Consider the following 13,876-nt stretch of genomic DNA (forward strand, 5'->3'; position numbering starts at 1 on the left):
ATCGAAGAACCTGATAGCTGGAACAGAACTGTTGGCTCGTGCTGATAAAGCTTGAGCGTGTGCTGTGCTCCAAGGTCCAACCTTGTCCCATGCTAAAAACGTGGGAAAGGGAAACCCCTGGCAATCACATCCTGACTTATTATTTGGAACACTTATTTTCTTTATTGAAACCCTATCCCACACTCTTTCTATAATTGGTTTTAATGAATTGGCAATAGGCTTTTCTATAGTATAGGCCCTATTTATTTTGACACAACGCCACTAGGACTGCCTTATTTTTCATTTGATGGTCAGAGCTTGCTCCCATCTTAGATTTAGGTTTAGGTTAGGAGTTTTTCCACCCTGTATCAATTGTTCAATAAACATAGTTGAACTGTGATCACTTGTGTCTGGCTTTACTGTTGCCACCATGAGTTCCTTACACTACCCAGCATTTCCTATTCATTGTTGTTGCCCATGACACCCATTCAGACAGAGGTTTTGACCATCCAACAAATGGTCAACATCTTCCACAACAGCCTTTTGTTTCCGCCTCAGTTTTACTGCCTCATAGCGTCATGCATCTTCCTGGTCCCCACTAGAGAGGAAATTCCACATAAAACTTCTGGAGTTCATCAGCCTTATCACCTTCCATTAGAAAGAGTGTCTTAATCCTGACAGACAACAAAGTGGCTATGTACTACCACAGCGAGAAGGGTGGTGTGGGGTCAATCCCCCTATTCGGGGAGGCAATGCATCTGTGATTCTGGGCCCCAAAGAACATCATCTCCTTTTTGGAAGTTATGCCAGGAATTCTTGGATGTGATTTTCAGCCTCTGGGGGACTCCTCAAGTGGACTTTCTTTGCTCCGAGCGTCAGTAGGAAGTGCGAGAGGTCCTGCTCCAGGCAATTCCACCTGAGAGGTGCACTGGGGAATGCATTGTTTGTGGACTGGAACTTCGATCTGCTGTATGTGTTTCCAGTAATCCCATCATCTCTATGGGTCTCAGGAGGTTGAAGGCATTTGGGTCACTGTGATTCTGATTGCCCCAGCCTGAAGACAGACGATGTGGTACCAGACATTCTGCATTTGGCCATTCCCCCTACTCGGAAGCTACCGGCAAGGATTGACCTTCTCACCAAATCGGAAGGGAGCGAGCTCCATTTAAATGTCAGCACTCTCAAACTTCATACTTGCTTACTGAAAGGATGAAATACAGAGAGTGGGATTTGTCTGATGACATCCTGGATGTGCTCTTGTCTTCCAGGAGGCCCACCACCAAATCGATCTGCACCTGCTGATGGGGAAAGCTTTTGGAATGGTACAAAGATAAAGATGTAGAGAAGTACCAGACTTGGACATCTGTCAAACGGCAACTTGCTATTCTTTGCATACACTAAGCACTATTGTTTGGATTGTTCAGCAAATCCGGATGCTCATTTCGGCAGAACAGTTTTACAATGAGGTTTTCTCGCTCTCTTTACATGCCGCTTTGTAAACCTATCTAAGATGACAAATCCTGTGGAGGATGCAATCCTTTAAAAGCACACGTTTTTACCTTCTGTCCGTTTTTTTCTGATGGATTCTCCTACTACAGATTCCTCATCGTCCTTGCAGCTAGCCCCATAAGTAAGTATAGCTCATCATATCTAATACCATGCAATGGAGTAGAGGGTCTCAACGACATTCAATGCAGATTCCTAGACACCCATTGGAGCCTGAATAAGTTGATATTATACATGTTAACCAGAGTTTCCCTATGCCTACTATAGCAGGTTGTTTTGTTTATGCATGCAACTCTGTTTTCCCTGGCTGTAAAGCTTCTGGAAACTTGAACAAGGCTTGCAAAGTTAACATCGTCCTAAATCTGTTTAGAAGTTGATGGCATTAATGAGAAATGTGTTACTGTGATACATTACTATTTCTTATAATATGAAGAAACAAAACATGAAGTATTTCATAATATTATTTGTGTCCTTCCAGATGTCAAACAAGCACTGATCCAGTGGCAGGAAAGAATAGAATTTGCTCATAAGCTCTTAACGTTACTCAACTCTTACAGTCCTCCAGAACTTAGAAATGCTTGCATTGGTAAGTATTACATTTTTTTTAGGCACTTCTGATAGCCACCTAAAGATGATTCTGAAAATCATTTACATGCAATGCATGTATATTGTGCTATTTAAGATTGTTGTGTTTCTTTTTATTTAGGTTACTAAAATAAATCAAGAAACAAGTGTTGTAACTTAAAACACTTGTTTCTTTATTTATTGTATTTACCTAAATAAAAAGAAAACACATTTTGAAAAACTCAAATTAAAACCAAGGACTGCCCCCCCCCCTTTAAAATCAAGAGCATTATTGTCTCTTGGGGTACCCAGAATTCTTGCTGCTCATTATTCTATTTAAATTAGTTTCTCCTTTGTCAGAGAAGGATGGCTATCTAGAACACTATCTCACGCTTTTTGACTTTTCTGCTGCAAGAATTCTTTTTTCACCTTTTCCGGAGTTCTGCTGACATTGCCAATGTTTCTTCTACTGTTTGAATATTTTTTCCATTTTGAAGTTTGCTTCCCCTGAGGTATTTCATAGAGGCATAGTGATAACTTTGTCTATTGGAAGTCTTTAGTGTCAAAATTACAAATTTTAAATACAACAACTTATATGCATAACATATACAACATTGTGAAATACAAAGCACATGCTGAAATTAATATGACACACTAGAATAACTATATATTTAATGTTTATCAAACTAACATGACACACCAAAAAAAATGATATGCCTGTAATATAACACAGACGCAAATGAATACTTACCTAACTGCAATACATGTGACTGTAACAGAAAAGGACATGACTTGCACTGAAATGCGTATAATCACTTACACAACTAGGAAGCGAGGCTGTGCAGGCCATGGGGAGAAGCGCAGAGGGCAGAGAAGCCAGACTCGAAAAATCCAACGTGGCATGGTGACACCTTTGAGTGCAATTCTGGAGGACCTAATCCTTCTCATAGAGGATGTATTCATTCAAGATATCCCCTGGCGAACGACTACTGGAGTGGTGATTTTGAACTCCCACAATTGACCTACTACGTTGGGGTCTGCATTACCTTTGGCTGATATGTTATTGGAAGCAACCGTATAACATTAATCCAGGCCATTTAAGGTTGAGAATATGAGCTGACAATTTTCGGCTTATTCTACATTTATCTGAATGTCAATGTTTTGGTGTGTTATTTTTACTTTGTATGGTGCGTTTAACACACAAGGGATAGTACTGTCCGATGAAGATGGCCATCAACTGGAGTCAGAAGAAATCCTCAGTCGAAACTACAGTTGCTATGTAATACATATTGCTAGGTTGACCTTGTTGTTCTAACAAATTAAGTGGTCCCTAGGCTAGCGTAGTGACATACAGCACTCCCTTGTTATTACATTGTACTCTCCTGTCCAACTTTACCTACATAGGACTATTCCAGTGACTTTCCCATACAGTTTGTACTAACCTGCTTGTTTGGGGTATTCCTATAATGGTGGACTGAATAGCACCTGTTTAAAGTTCAAATTAGTCTTACACAGACACATTTTTCATGCAAACTGTCAAAAATACAATCTGCTAAAATAGGTATGACATGCAATAAAATGACGAAACTCACTGAAATGTATGTATTGTGCACCTTGTAAAAATGTTTGTGTATTACATAAGCAAACATGCACTACCTGAAATCATAGCATTCCTACTTATACAGTTTTGTATTTGAAATACATCATGTATGTGACCCATTGAGCCAGTTCTGGTCTTTCGTCCAGCAGCTCGTTGCATGCCAGGCAAATCATACCTATAACAGGAAAACACAAAACTACTGTAGAAGTCAAGACTGCAATCTGCTGCTGGTGCGACTGTCAGAACAGTTTGAATGAGTGCCAGAATGACAGATGACCTAACATGAATGTGCATCTATAGGCAATAAATACTCTGTGTACATATGTGTGATACAGTTCAAGGTCACTTGTTTTTCAAATTTAAAGAGTGACATTGTAATATTTTCATATGTTTGTTTGTATGTAGATTTTGGCAAAAGAAGTAGCTGATATATTCATGGCTATTAGACACAGCCAACATTGGTGATTATTTCTAGCTTGTGGCAGAGAGTCAGGATTCCATTAGTGGCATGAAGGCCAGTATTCTGCCCCACAATCTGTATTTGCTCCGCACAGTAGTAAGAACAAAGAGTGCAACAGCCATAGCAACCCCCTTTCTTACATGTGATCCTGCCACCAATCCAAGTCCATCAATCCATATGAAAAGGCCTTTAGCGAGTTAGTCCTTCCTCCTGCAAACCTTTCAAAAGTCCTAAATCGACCCTTGTGGGGAAAAAACAATAGCCCCCCAAAGCAGTCCAAAACCAAGAAGGATCCCTCCTTCAGTAGAACATTTGGCCTGTATAAAATCCATCTGTCGGGGTTCACAAATGAAGCAACATTAGTGAGGGTTATGAGGGTGGGATAATACTCTCCTCCCTGTGATTAATAAATTCCCTGTCACAAGCTAGGAATAATTGAAATTCTTTGGCATTGCTCAGAGGGTTCCTATTTATTATGCACGTTCGAAGCTCATCATGCACAGACCAAGAAACATGCACAATAGGCTTGCAATAAAATTGCTGAAACATCCCAGCATTAGACTAGGCTGACGACTGCAGAATGTCCTCAAGCCTAGACCCCTCACCAAAAACCTTTAAAGCCATGGTTTCCCTGGCCAAATCAGCCCCAAATAAACATCAATACCCGCCTGGTCCATGACTCAGTGGACCCAGCTGGCCAGCGTGGGTGATGAGACTGGGAGAAAAAACTTGCAAATGGAAACAAAAAAACAATCCTTGGACCATTTGAGGCCCAATGCCCTGGCTTTTGAAGCACGGAGACACTGCAAATAGTTGGAATAAATCTGGGAATGATGTAAAGGGCAAAACGATAAACACCAATTTAGTTCTGTGGTGGACATGGAGCCTGACCTCCTCCAGACAGAAAAATCTCAGAGAGATCCAAAGCCCTAACATCCCCATCTCTTCTAAAGGATACAAAAGATATCAGCATCACCAATTTGGCGATAAGGCCAAGAGGGAGAAATTAGAGTTGAGTGCACAAACCCCTGAACATAGACAAACACTGGGTTAACACCCTGTAGGCAGGAATGCTTGGAAACATAAGGGGGATGAGAAACTGAGACCAATTTCAACAATCTGCAGAAAAGGGGATGCTCACTTGATGGAAATCCCTCAACCAAAGCTTTCCTGGAAGAAATAGAAGTCCTTTATGTGTTGATAGTGTGGTAAGAAAGTAAAGGAGTCAAGCCAGCCAAAATATGTACTGCATGTATTAATCTGTCATGAAAGGGATCCATACTCCTTGTAACGCACTAGTTGTTAGGCAGAAACCTGTGCAGTTCCCTTCGGGACCACTGCAAAAGGCTTAGGACTACAGGTGTTGGCAGTAAACCCAATTGGTAGCAGTCTGTACCACCCAGATTTACCTGGTAGCTGTGGCTGAGCAGCCAGACTTCTCTCAAGAAGAGTTAGACAGTATATAGAGTATACAATATAGGTACCAAAATACAGTAGCACAAGCAAACACTGACCAGAGCTTTGGTATCAAGTATATAATTATTTATTTAAAGACGCACTTAGAAACACTCTAGTACTATTATTGTAACCAAGTTCAAAAACGCAGTCACTATTAATATATATACATCCCTTATCCCTTATTAGACAAGTCTTAGTTAACACCACTTATTTCCAGACAGAGGTGAGTGCTTAACTAAAGATGGCACTCCAATAAGTTAAGAAAAAAGGGGAGGGAAAAGGCATTAGGAACAGCACACAACACAATACTTTAGAAGCACTCAGCAAGGCAGGAAAGTCAAAGTCTACTTGTGAGCAAAAAGTTCAGAGGCCTGGCTCCCTCTTGGAGAGAGTAGAACACCAATGTGCCCAAGATCACACAGTTTAAAAGGCTTGGAAAGTCTTGCAGAGAGTTTAAAAAGGAATCCGTTCAGCTCAGAAAAGTTCAGTTAGCCAGCCTAGGGCCAACCCAAGTGGTAAGATGAGGATTTACGAGACACCCCACACAGACCATTGCGAGGGAGGCCAGGCGGACACAGTACCTTAAAGGTGGAGAGAATCCTCCCGCGGGGGCAGTTGTTCCTGGCAGTGGATGCAAGTCGCGGCGTCGTCCAGAGGAAGAGAAGGTCTCGACGTGGAGGAAAGCTGAAGGTTGTTGCACTGCCAGGGAAGAAACCAGCCGTGGATTCTCCAGTTAAAAGGTAGTACCCTTTTATTCGCGGTAGTGGTAAAACGTGGTATCCCAGTTGCCGGGGTGCTTGGCACAGGCAAGGCGGCCACGGGATGATCCGGGAAGGCGAAAAGGCGGGCAAACTGGTTATCCCCACCAGTCAAAGGAAGCAGACTCTTCGGGATGAAGATCTCCTCTGTCGTTGGAAGAAGTGGTGAGTCGGTTCAGCAGGGCTCCACCGGTGGTGTCGTCGTTGCAGGTCGGCTCAGCTTCTCCCTCTTCGGATTCTTTGGTCCTGTGGCGACGTCTGAAGTCCCAGTCCCCAAAGCCCTGCTTTTATGCAGAAAACCCCCATTCATCAGTCCTAGCTGTCACTCAAACATGCTAAGTGGTGAGCCGGGCGGCTCACCACTGGGCCAATGGCACAAGAGTGCGACTTGAGTTGCTGAGGCAACTCAGTCCAGGGTGCCTAAACCCCCCTCCCACACATCCTGTATACCCAGGCAGAGTGGCACCACTTTTGGAGGCTTCTGTGTAGAAGCCCACCAAAAAGTGGAACAAAGGGCTCGACTTGGGTTGGAGTTACAGAGGCGAACACAAACGCCATTTTAAAACCGAGTCCTGGCGAAAAGACCCAACCGGGGAATAAATATTAAATAAGTAACCCGGCGGTATCTTTAATATTGCACTAAAAAGTGGTGCGTTTAAAATGAATGGGAAAATCCCATAGTAAATATTCTTAAGGAATATTTTGCGTGGTAACCACTGCCACCAGCCAGAGACTCGACGAGGGGGACTGCACAGTTCCCCCTCGAAAAACAGACCCAGGGGCAATCTAATTACCACTACCAGTACTTCCACAATATGATGGTTTGTACTGGTTCTGTTCCCAATTTAAGACTAGTAAAGTCAATGGTGACTTTACATGCCCTGGGAGACAATAGTAAGCCCCAGGGTATGGAGTCTGTTTGGGGGTCACTATGACACCCCTGTGTTACTGCACTGAGAGTGCTGTGTAACACACTTACCAAAATCCACATGAAACCCTACGGAGTAAAAGACCCCATAGTCCATAAAACACATCACAAAGTCAAAGGATATCTCAAATCATGTCTAAGAGTGGGAGAAAAAGAGTCTCACTCTTAGCAGGAGAAAAAAATAAACCCCAAAAATCCAGCAAAGCTGCTGGGGGACTCCCTAGGTTTGGGAAATTAGCCTTAACAGAGAATTCTCCCTAACACTAGTGCACCCCCACCCTACAGTAGCTTCCTACACCCCGACCAGGATTGTTGGTTAAGAGCCAAATCTCTCTGAAATGCCATTCATGGGCCAGCATTCTCAGATACCGACCAGGCCCCCAACCGCAGAGACCCCGTCTAGAACACATGGGCGTGGGTACTGAAATGCGTCTTAACCGTAGATTTGTGAAAACCAGAAGAACTTCTGGTGGTGCCATGGCCATTTGTAGTGCCAGTGAGTAACAGGGCTGTCTCCTCCAAAGGGAAGTTACCAGTACCAATGTCATGCTCTGTAACTGAGCCTGTTGGAGGGTGCGGGCAATCACTGCGAATGGTGGAAAAGCATAATGCTTCCTGCCCTCCCCCACCCCACACTGCTGGGAAAAAGCATCCGCTGCCCTGGCAATCTGATCCAGCCTCCAACTGAGGTAATCTGGAACCTGGGTGCTCGGCCGGGATGCAGAGTTCCAACCTGAATGAGCTCCAAGAGACTGGTGATGTCTCCAATTGCTTGTATACAACTACTGAAGAGATCACCAGTCGACCACTAGATTGAGAGGCAGATTGACACAGGCAGATATTCTGCTTGCACATTCATTCTGTACCATAGCTAAAATTACCAGAGAATTATGGAGACCGAGAGGGTGTTCAAGCTTGTTGATGTAGGGTACTGCCACAGCGTTGTACATAAAGAGTACTACTATACCATGCGCAAGCCAATCTGTGAAGCACCTGACCACAAAAGAAATTGGAAGCATTTTCAAACAGTTCATGTGCCACTATGACTCCTTAGGAAACCATAGACCTCCAGTCAAAATTATGCCTCACGACCATCTCCTTTCACTTGGTTTGTCAGACCGGGGGAGGTAGCAAAGATAGTTATTCTGTCCACGCCTCTAAGTGATTTACTCTGCAGAGCAATTCTTCTCTTGCACTTCTGGAAATCCGGACCTAACTGGCATAACCTAGCCCATGTTTGAGCACCTGAATTTGTAATAGTTATAGAGCTCTGTAATGCAGAGGACCTGGCAATATGGCTTGGATAGAGGATGAAAAAGCCCTATCAACATAGCTAGATATCTGACTGCAATGACCAACACCCTGAGGGCCCTTGTGAGTTCATTCTTTATGACAGCTGATTTTCTAGGAGGTAAATTAAGGGTTGCTTCCCTAGAGTCTTATCAGAAACCCCAGGAATAGTACCATATCAGAGTTGTGGAAATGTTTTGACAAACCCCAAAGACTTTAGTAACCCTACTGCTGGACAAGCATGAGTTTGAGCGACCTGTACTGAATTGCTCATGATGAAAATGCTATCCAAATAAATAATCAAGCCACAGCTTGAGCAATTTTGTGACATACCAGTGGGTCGAGTAAAGTCCTGAATTGCGGACTGAGAATTGGTAACATTTCCCTTCTCACAGAAATTGTAAAAAATGCCTCTGAGGTTTGAAGATTTGGACCGTGACATAGCATCATTGAGATCCAATCTTACAAACCAATCTCCTGGCCTCAAGAACCTTTTCAAAGTGGAAATCGTCACCATTTTGAAGTGCTGATATACCACAAACTGATTCAATGCCCTAAAATGTATCACTGGTTCGAAACCTTTGTCTGCACAATTTTAAAATGCATATAATGCAACAGGTTGCATCTGATCTGAGGATCAATTAGCACCCTGACTCCTAGATTTAAGTCACAAGAGGATGAGATGCCTATAAGTAAGTCATTGACAACAGGGAAAGGTGCAAAAATAACAGTGCCTTCAAAATTAACAATTCCATGCTTTTGCTCAGTATTAAATAATTAATAATGTACCCACTTGAAGTTAATTAATTACCAGTTTATTTTTGCCATGCTGACAACAAACTCCACCAACCCCCACCCCTCCAAATCCTTAGCCGGGTGACCTGGTTGGCAATTGACACTAGGATCTTGTATATTCTTTTCCGTCAGTGCCTCTGCTTTATCTCTGCAGTGGTTCAGAGTGACCATGATCCTTTTGGCACCAGAATGGGTCAACATGTGTGGTACTCTGAAGTCCTGGACATGTCCATATGTCCTGCCTGGAGACCTCTGCTGAAGGATTGTCTGTTGCATGTGTGGGGTCAGATCTTAATCAAACCCTGGACATCCTCAATCATCATGCATGATGATTGAAAGGCTGATGTAGGAGTATTGGCACCTCTCAAAAGAGGTCACTGGTCTGTTGTTGTTTGCCCATAGCCCTTCCACCAAGGTTTTTATGCTGCTAGGTAAAACTGGTTTTCCATTTTTCTGTGGTTAAGGTCTAAACTATTGTTGTACCTGGTGGTTGTTAAGCATTTTTGTATGTTTTTGTCAAGGCATCACCTTAATGTAGGCAAAAAGAAGTTTAGACAGCTTTGCAAGGTGGTGGAGCAAGGTCCTGCTTCACTTTCTTTGGCAGGTAGACAACCATTTATCGGCCCACAACTGCATGTCCGTGAGCTCTGTCGAGCCTTTGGAAGTGGTCGGTACCGCCCGTACCACGCAGCACTGCCTTACAACATAGCAGCCCCACCACCAGTTAATGCTCGTCTGCTCTGCTCTTTCTCATGAAGAACAGGAGAGCCTGAATTATTCCCGAGCCTTGAGATCTGAATGTCTGCTTGCATTTCATTCAGATATTTGATGAGGAAGGTGACTCTTTTATTTTGGGCTTGAGTGCCTCGAGGAGGATGAATTTCTGGATGAATTCTATGAGCAAGGCTTGCTTGGACTCTTGACGTTCAACCTCTATCTGCAAAAACTGGAATTCATTCATGCTACTCCCTTTGGCCCGACACATGTGCGCATACCTTTTCAGAAGAACTTGGCTGAGGCAGATCAATTCCTAGGGATCACTGAGCCACCAGTTTCGAAGGTGCAGAATTTGCCTGTGTGACATCCTGTTTCAAGGTCTTCACAAGGAGGCTCTCCTCCCCTTTAGTACCGCTGATTCAGAACCTCCTCTGCCTGTCAGGGTAGCAGCTACGGACAACATCTTCACCCTCCAACCTTGTGTTTCTTTCCACCCATCTTACCCATGAGAGCCTAGTGTTTCAGGGGTCCACTGCAGGTAAAATTGCAAACTTTTCCACCTTACTCTGAATAGGTAAAATAAAAAGCTTGGTGCTGTTTGCCAAAACTGTTTTGCCTCTCCTCCTGTAGTTGAGCCCAACAAAACAGTAAATGCCTCCTGTATGCTGGCCTCGTATTGCCACTATTTCCACACTTAATGGAAGGCAATGAAGGAGGCTGCCACTGAAATGCAGGCTGGTTTCACCAAGCTGAATGATGATGGAAAGGTGGCATCAAGCAGATTCTACTAACGAACATGTTACTTTCGACTGGATGTTCCTTCCACGTATACTTATCTTTAATATTTCCAATATCCCAGCTTTGCTGCCTCTGAAATTTATTTTCAGCAGGGAGCGCTGTGCCTCGATGCCTGTCGAGTTGATATCCCTCAGAGGCCTCCGTCTTGCGTCATCACCGCAGGTATATGTAGCACGTGCAGCGCAGGTTGGCCTCAGTTCTGTTGTTACGAGCAGAGCATTGCCTTGTATTCACAGGTTACTCCCCTTGAGAGAGCATAGACGGCAACCGCAAGGGAAATTCTACTGCAGGGTTGGTTGGGAGGGGCGATAAGGAATACGTGTGAGGAACATCCAGTCGAAAGAATGTTACCAGGGGTAAGTAACTTGTTCTTCGATTGGATTGTGTCCTCCCACGTATTCCTTATCTTCGATACACTACCAAAGCAGTCTATGTAATTTGGAGGTGGGAGTAGAAATTAGTGTGGCATCAATATTTTATGGTTGTATATGCACTAAATGCAATAATGCTTTTCCAAAAGCAGAATCTTGGCTTGAGGCGAAGTCTAAACGTTAATGTTTAGTAAAGGTGTGCACAGACGACCATGTGGCAGCTGCACATATATCTTTTATTAGAACTCCCCTCTGCAAGTCAGACAAAGTTGCAATGCCCTTGGTCGAATGGGCTCTTAGATGTTCTGGAGTGTCTTTACCTGCCAGTTTGTAACATTCTGATATTGTTTGTATAATCCACCTGAATATAGTTTGCTTGGTAATGGCCAGTCCCAGTTTGTGACCTGAATAGCCCACAAATAACTGGTCACCCTGCCACAATTTTGCCAATCTGGAGATGTAAAAGCTCAGTGAACGTCTAGGGTCAAACCTGTGAAGTTTTTCTTCTGCCTTCCCCGGATGTGATGGAGGATAAAAAGATGATAGCGTAATCTTCTGAGTAATATGAAACTCTGAAACAATTTTGGGGAGAAAAGTAGGCTTCACTTTTAGTACCACTCTGTCTTTATGAAAGACAGTATGAGGAGGCTTGCAGGATAAAGCCTGTAACTCACTCACCCTTCAGGCTGATGTAATTGCCACTAAGAAGACAGTTTGCAGAGTTAGAAGTCTTAATGGAGAAGAATGTAGCGGCTTGAAAGGAGCTCCCATCAAGTAGTTTAACAGCAAGTTGAGATCCTACAGTGGGACTTGAAACGGGATTGGAGGGAAAGCATTAGTCGGTCCCTTTTAAAAATTGAACTATTGAGGGAATCTTAAAGTAGCAGGCTTCCTCTGAAGTGCACTTAAAAATAGAAAGCACTGCCATATATCCCTCGATGGTACCGATCTGGAGCCCCACATTTGCCAGATGTAATAGAAAGGATAACACCATCAATGTATTACATGAGGAAGGGTCAACTTTCTTATCTCTACACCAGCTGCAGGACATATTCCAGCGGCAGCGGTATAAAGTTTTGGTTGCTGGCCTCCTGGCCGAAAGCAAAATCTCCATTAAGTCGTCTGGGAGGTCCCAATCCTGGTCTCTCAGTCCCTCAGAAAGCATGCGTGAAGGCTGAGGGTCCTGATATCCGGATGGAGAACCTGACCCCCCTCTCGCAAGAGAAGGTCCTCTCTTTGTGCAAGATGTATCAGAGGGAAGATGGACATGCCCAGGAGGTCCGGGTACCACGTCTTCCTGGCCCAGCCCAGGGCAATTAGGATCATGGATTTCCTGAACTTTCTCAACCTCCTGATTACGTGAGGAATTACGGGAATTGGAGGAAATACGTATAGGAGTGGAAACTCCCAGTCCACCATGAACGCATCTCCTAGAGCTCCTCTCGAGAGAAATTCCCTTGACCAGTACAGTTCACACTTCCGGTTGGCACAAGTCACAAACAGATCCAATTGAGGGGTTCCCCAAAGGGTGAAGATCCCTTGAAGTACATCCTGGGCTGGTTCCCGCTCGTGGGAAGCTGTGCTCTGCCTGCTCAGATCTTCCACTGTCGTGTTCTTCTCTCCGGCTAGGTGAACTTCTGTTAGAGATATTCCTTCTTGTATTGCCCAAAAGCAGAGCTGCATTTCCTCTCTGCACAGTGGTAGTGACCCTACACCTCCTCTTTTGTTGAAGTAGTACATGGCCACTGTGTTGTCCGTCATTATCAGGACATTCTTCCCCGTACAGATAGCAGGAAGGCCTTCAGCGCTAGTCTGATTGCCCTCAGCTCTAAAAGGTTGATATGTAATTTGCACTCCGATGGAGATCAACAACCGCTGATGGTCAAATCGTTGGTATGGGCTCCCCACCCCATGAGTGAGGTGTCCGTCACTACTGTTCTCTCCATCCATGGTTGCCAAAACAATTCTCCGTTCAAGATGTTCTCCCAACAGGCCCACCACTGAAGATCCAGAGAGAGACTGTTTGGGATTTGTAGGAGATCTGACATTCTTCCTGAGAATTGTGTCCACTGGGTTCTGAGAGACCACTGGAGAGATCTCATTCTCAGGCGAGCCTGTGGCACCAGAAAAATGCAGGATGCCATGAGGCCGAGCAACCTCAGAAAATCGAAGGCCGATAGATGTTGGGCATTGTGGAATTTTGTCACCATCTGCGGAATGTCTTGAGCCCTCGCCTCTGGTGGCAAGGCATTTCCCAGGGATGCAACCAGGACTGCTCTGATGAATTGGAGTCTTTGTGATGGTACCATGTGTGACTTTTTGAAGTTGAGGGAGAAGCCCAGCCTGTGAAGGGAGTGACAGGTGGAGCTGAGATGTTCCAGGGCCTGTTCTGGTGAACTGGCCCCGATCAGCCAATCGTCTAGGTAGGGGTAGACATGAATACCCCCCTCTCCTGAGACTTGCTGCCACAGCCGCCATTAGCTTGGTGAAAACCCTCGGGCGGAGGTCTTCCCAAATGGCAGAACACGAAACTGATAATGAGAGCCGCCAACGGCGAACCTCAGGTACTGTCTGTGCTTGTGATGGATCAGCACATGAAAGTAAGCATCCTCGAGGTCCAATGATACCATCCAATCCTGAAGCTGGCGGGCC

At 44.4% G+C, this 13,876-nt stretch overlaps 1 protein-coding gene across 1 annotated transcript in view; it reads left to right on the top strand.

Moving 5' to 3' along the window:
- Positions 1 to 13,876, top strand: part of USP34 (ubiquitin specific peptidase 34) — a 3,618,222-nt gene that overhangs the window by 3,370,157 nt on the left and 234,189 nt on the right. The window contains exon 71 of the mRNA XM_069608012.1: positions 1,964 to 2,071. Coding sequence (XP_069464113.1) covers positions 1,964 to 2,071 — 108 coding nt within the window. The remainder of the gene's footprint in view (positions 1 to 1,963; positions 2,072 to 13,876) is intronic.

Source organism: Ambystoma mexicanum, chromosome 4q (genome assembly GCF_040938575.1).
Source record: "Ambystoma mexicanum isolate Mex_15411 chromosome 4q, UKY_AmexF1_1, whole genome shotgun sequence".
NCBI lineage: Eukaryota > Metazoa > Chordata > Amphibia > Caudata > Ambystomatidae > Ambystoma > Ambystoma mexicanum.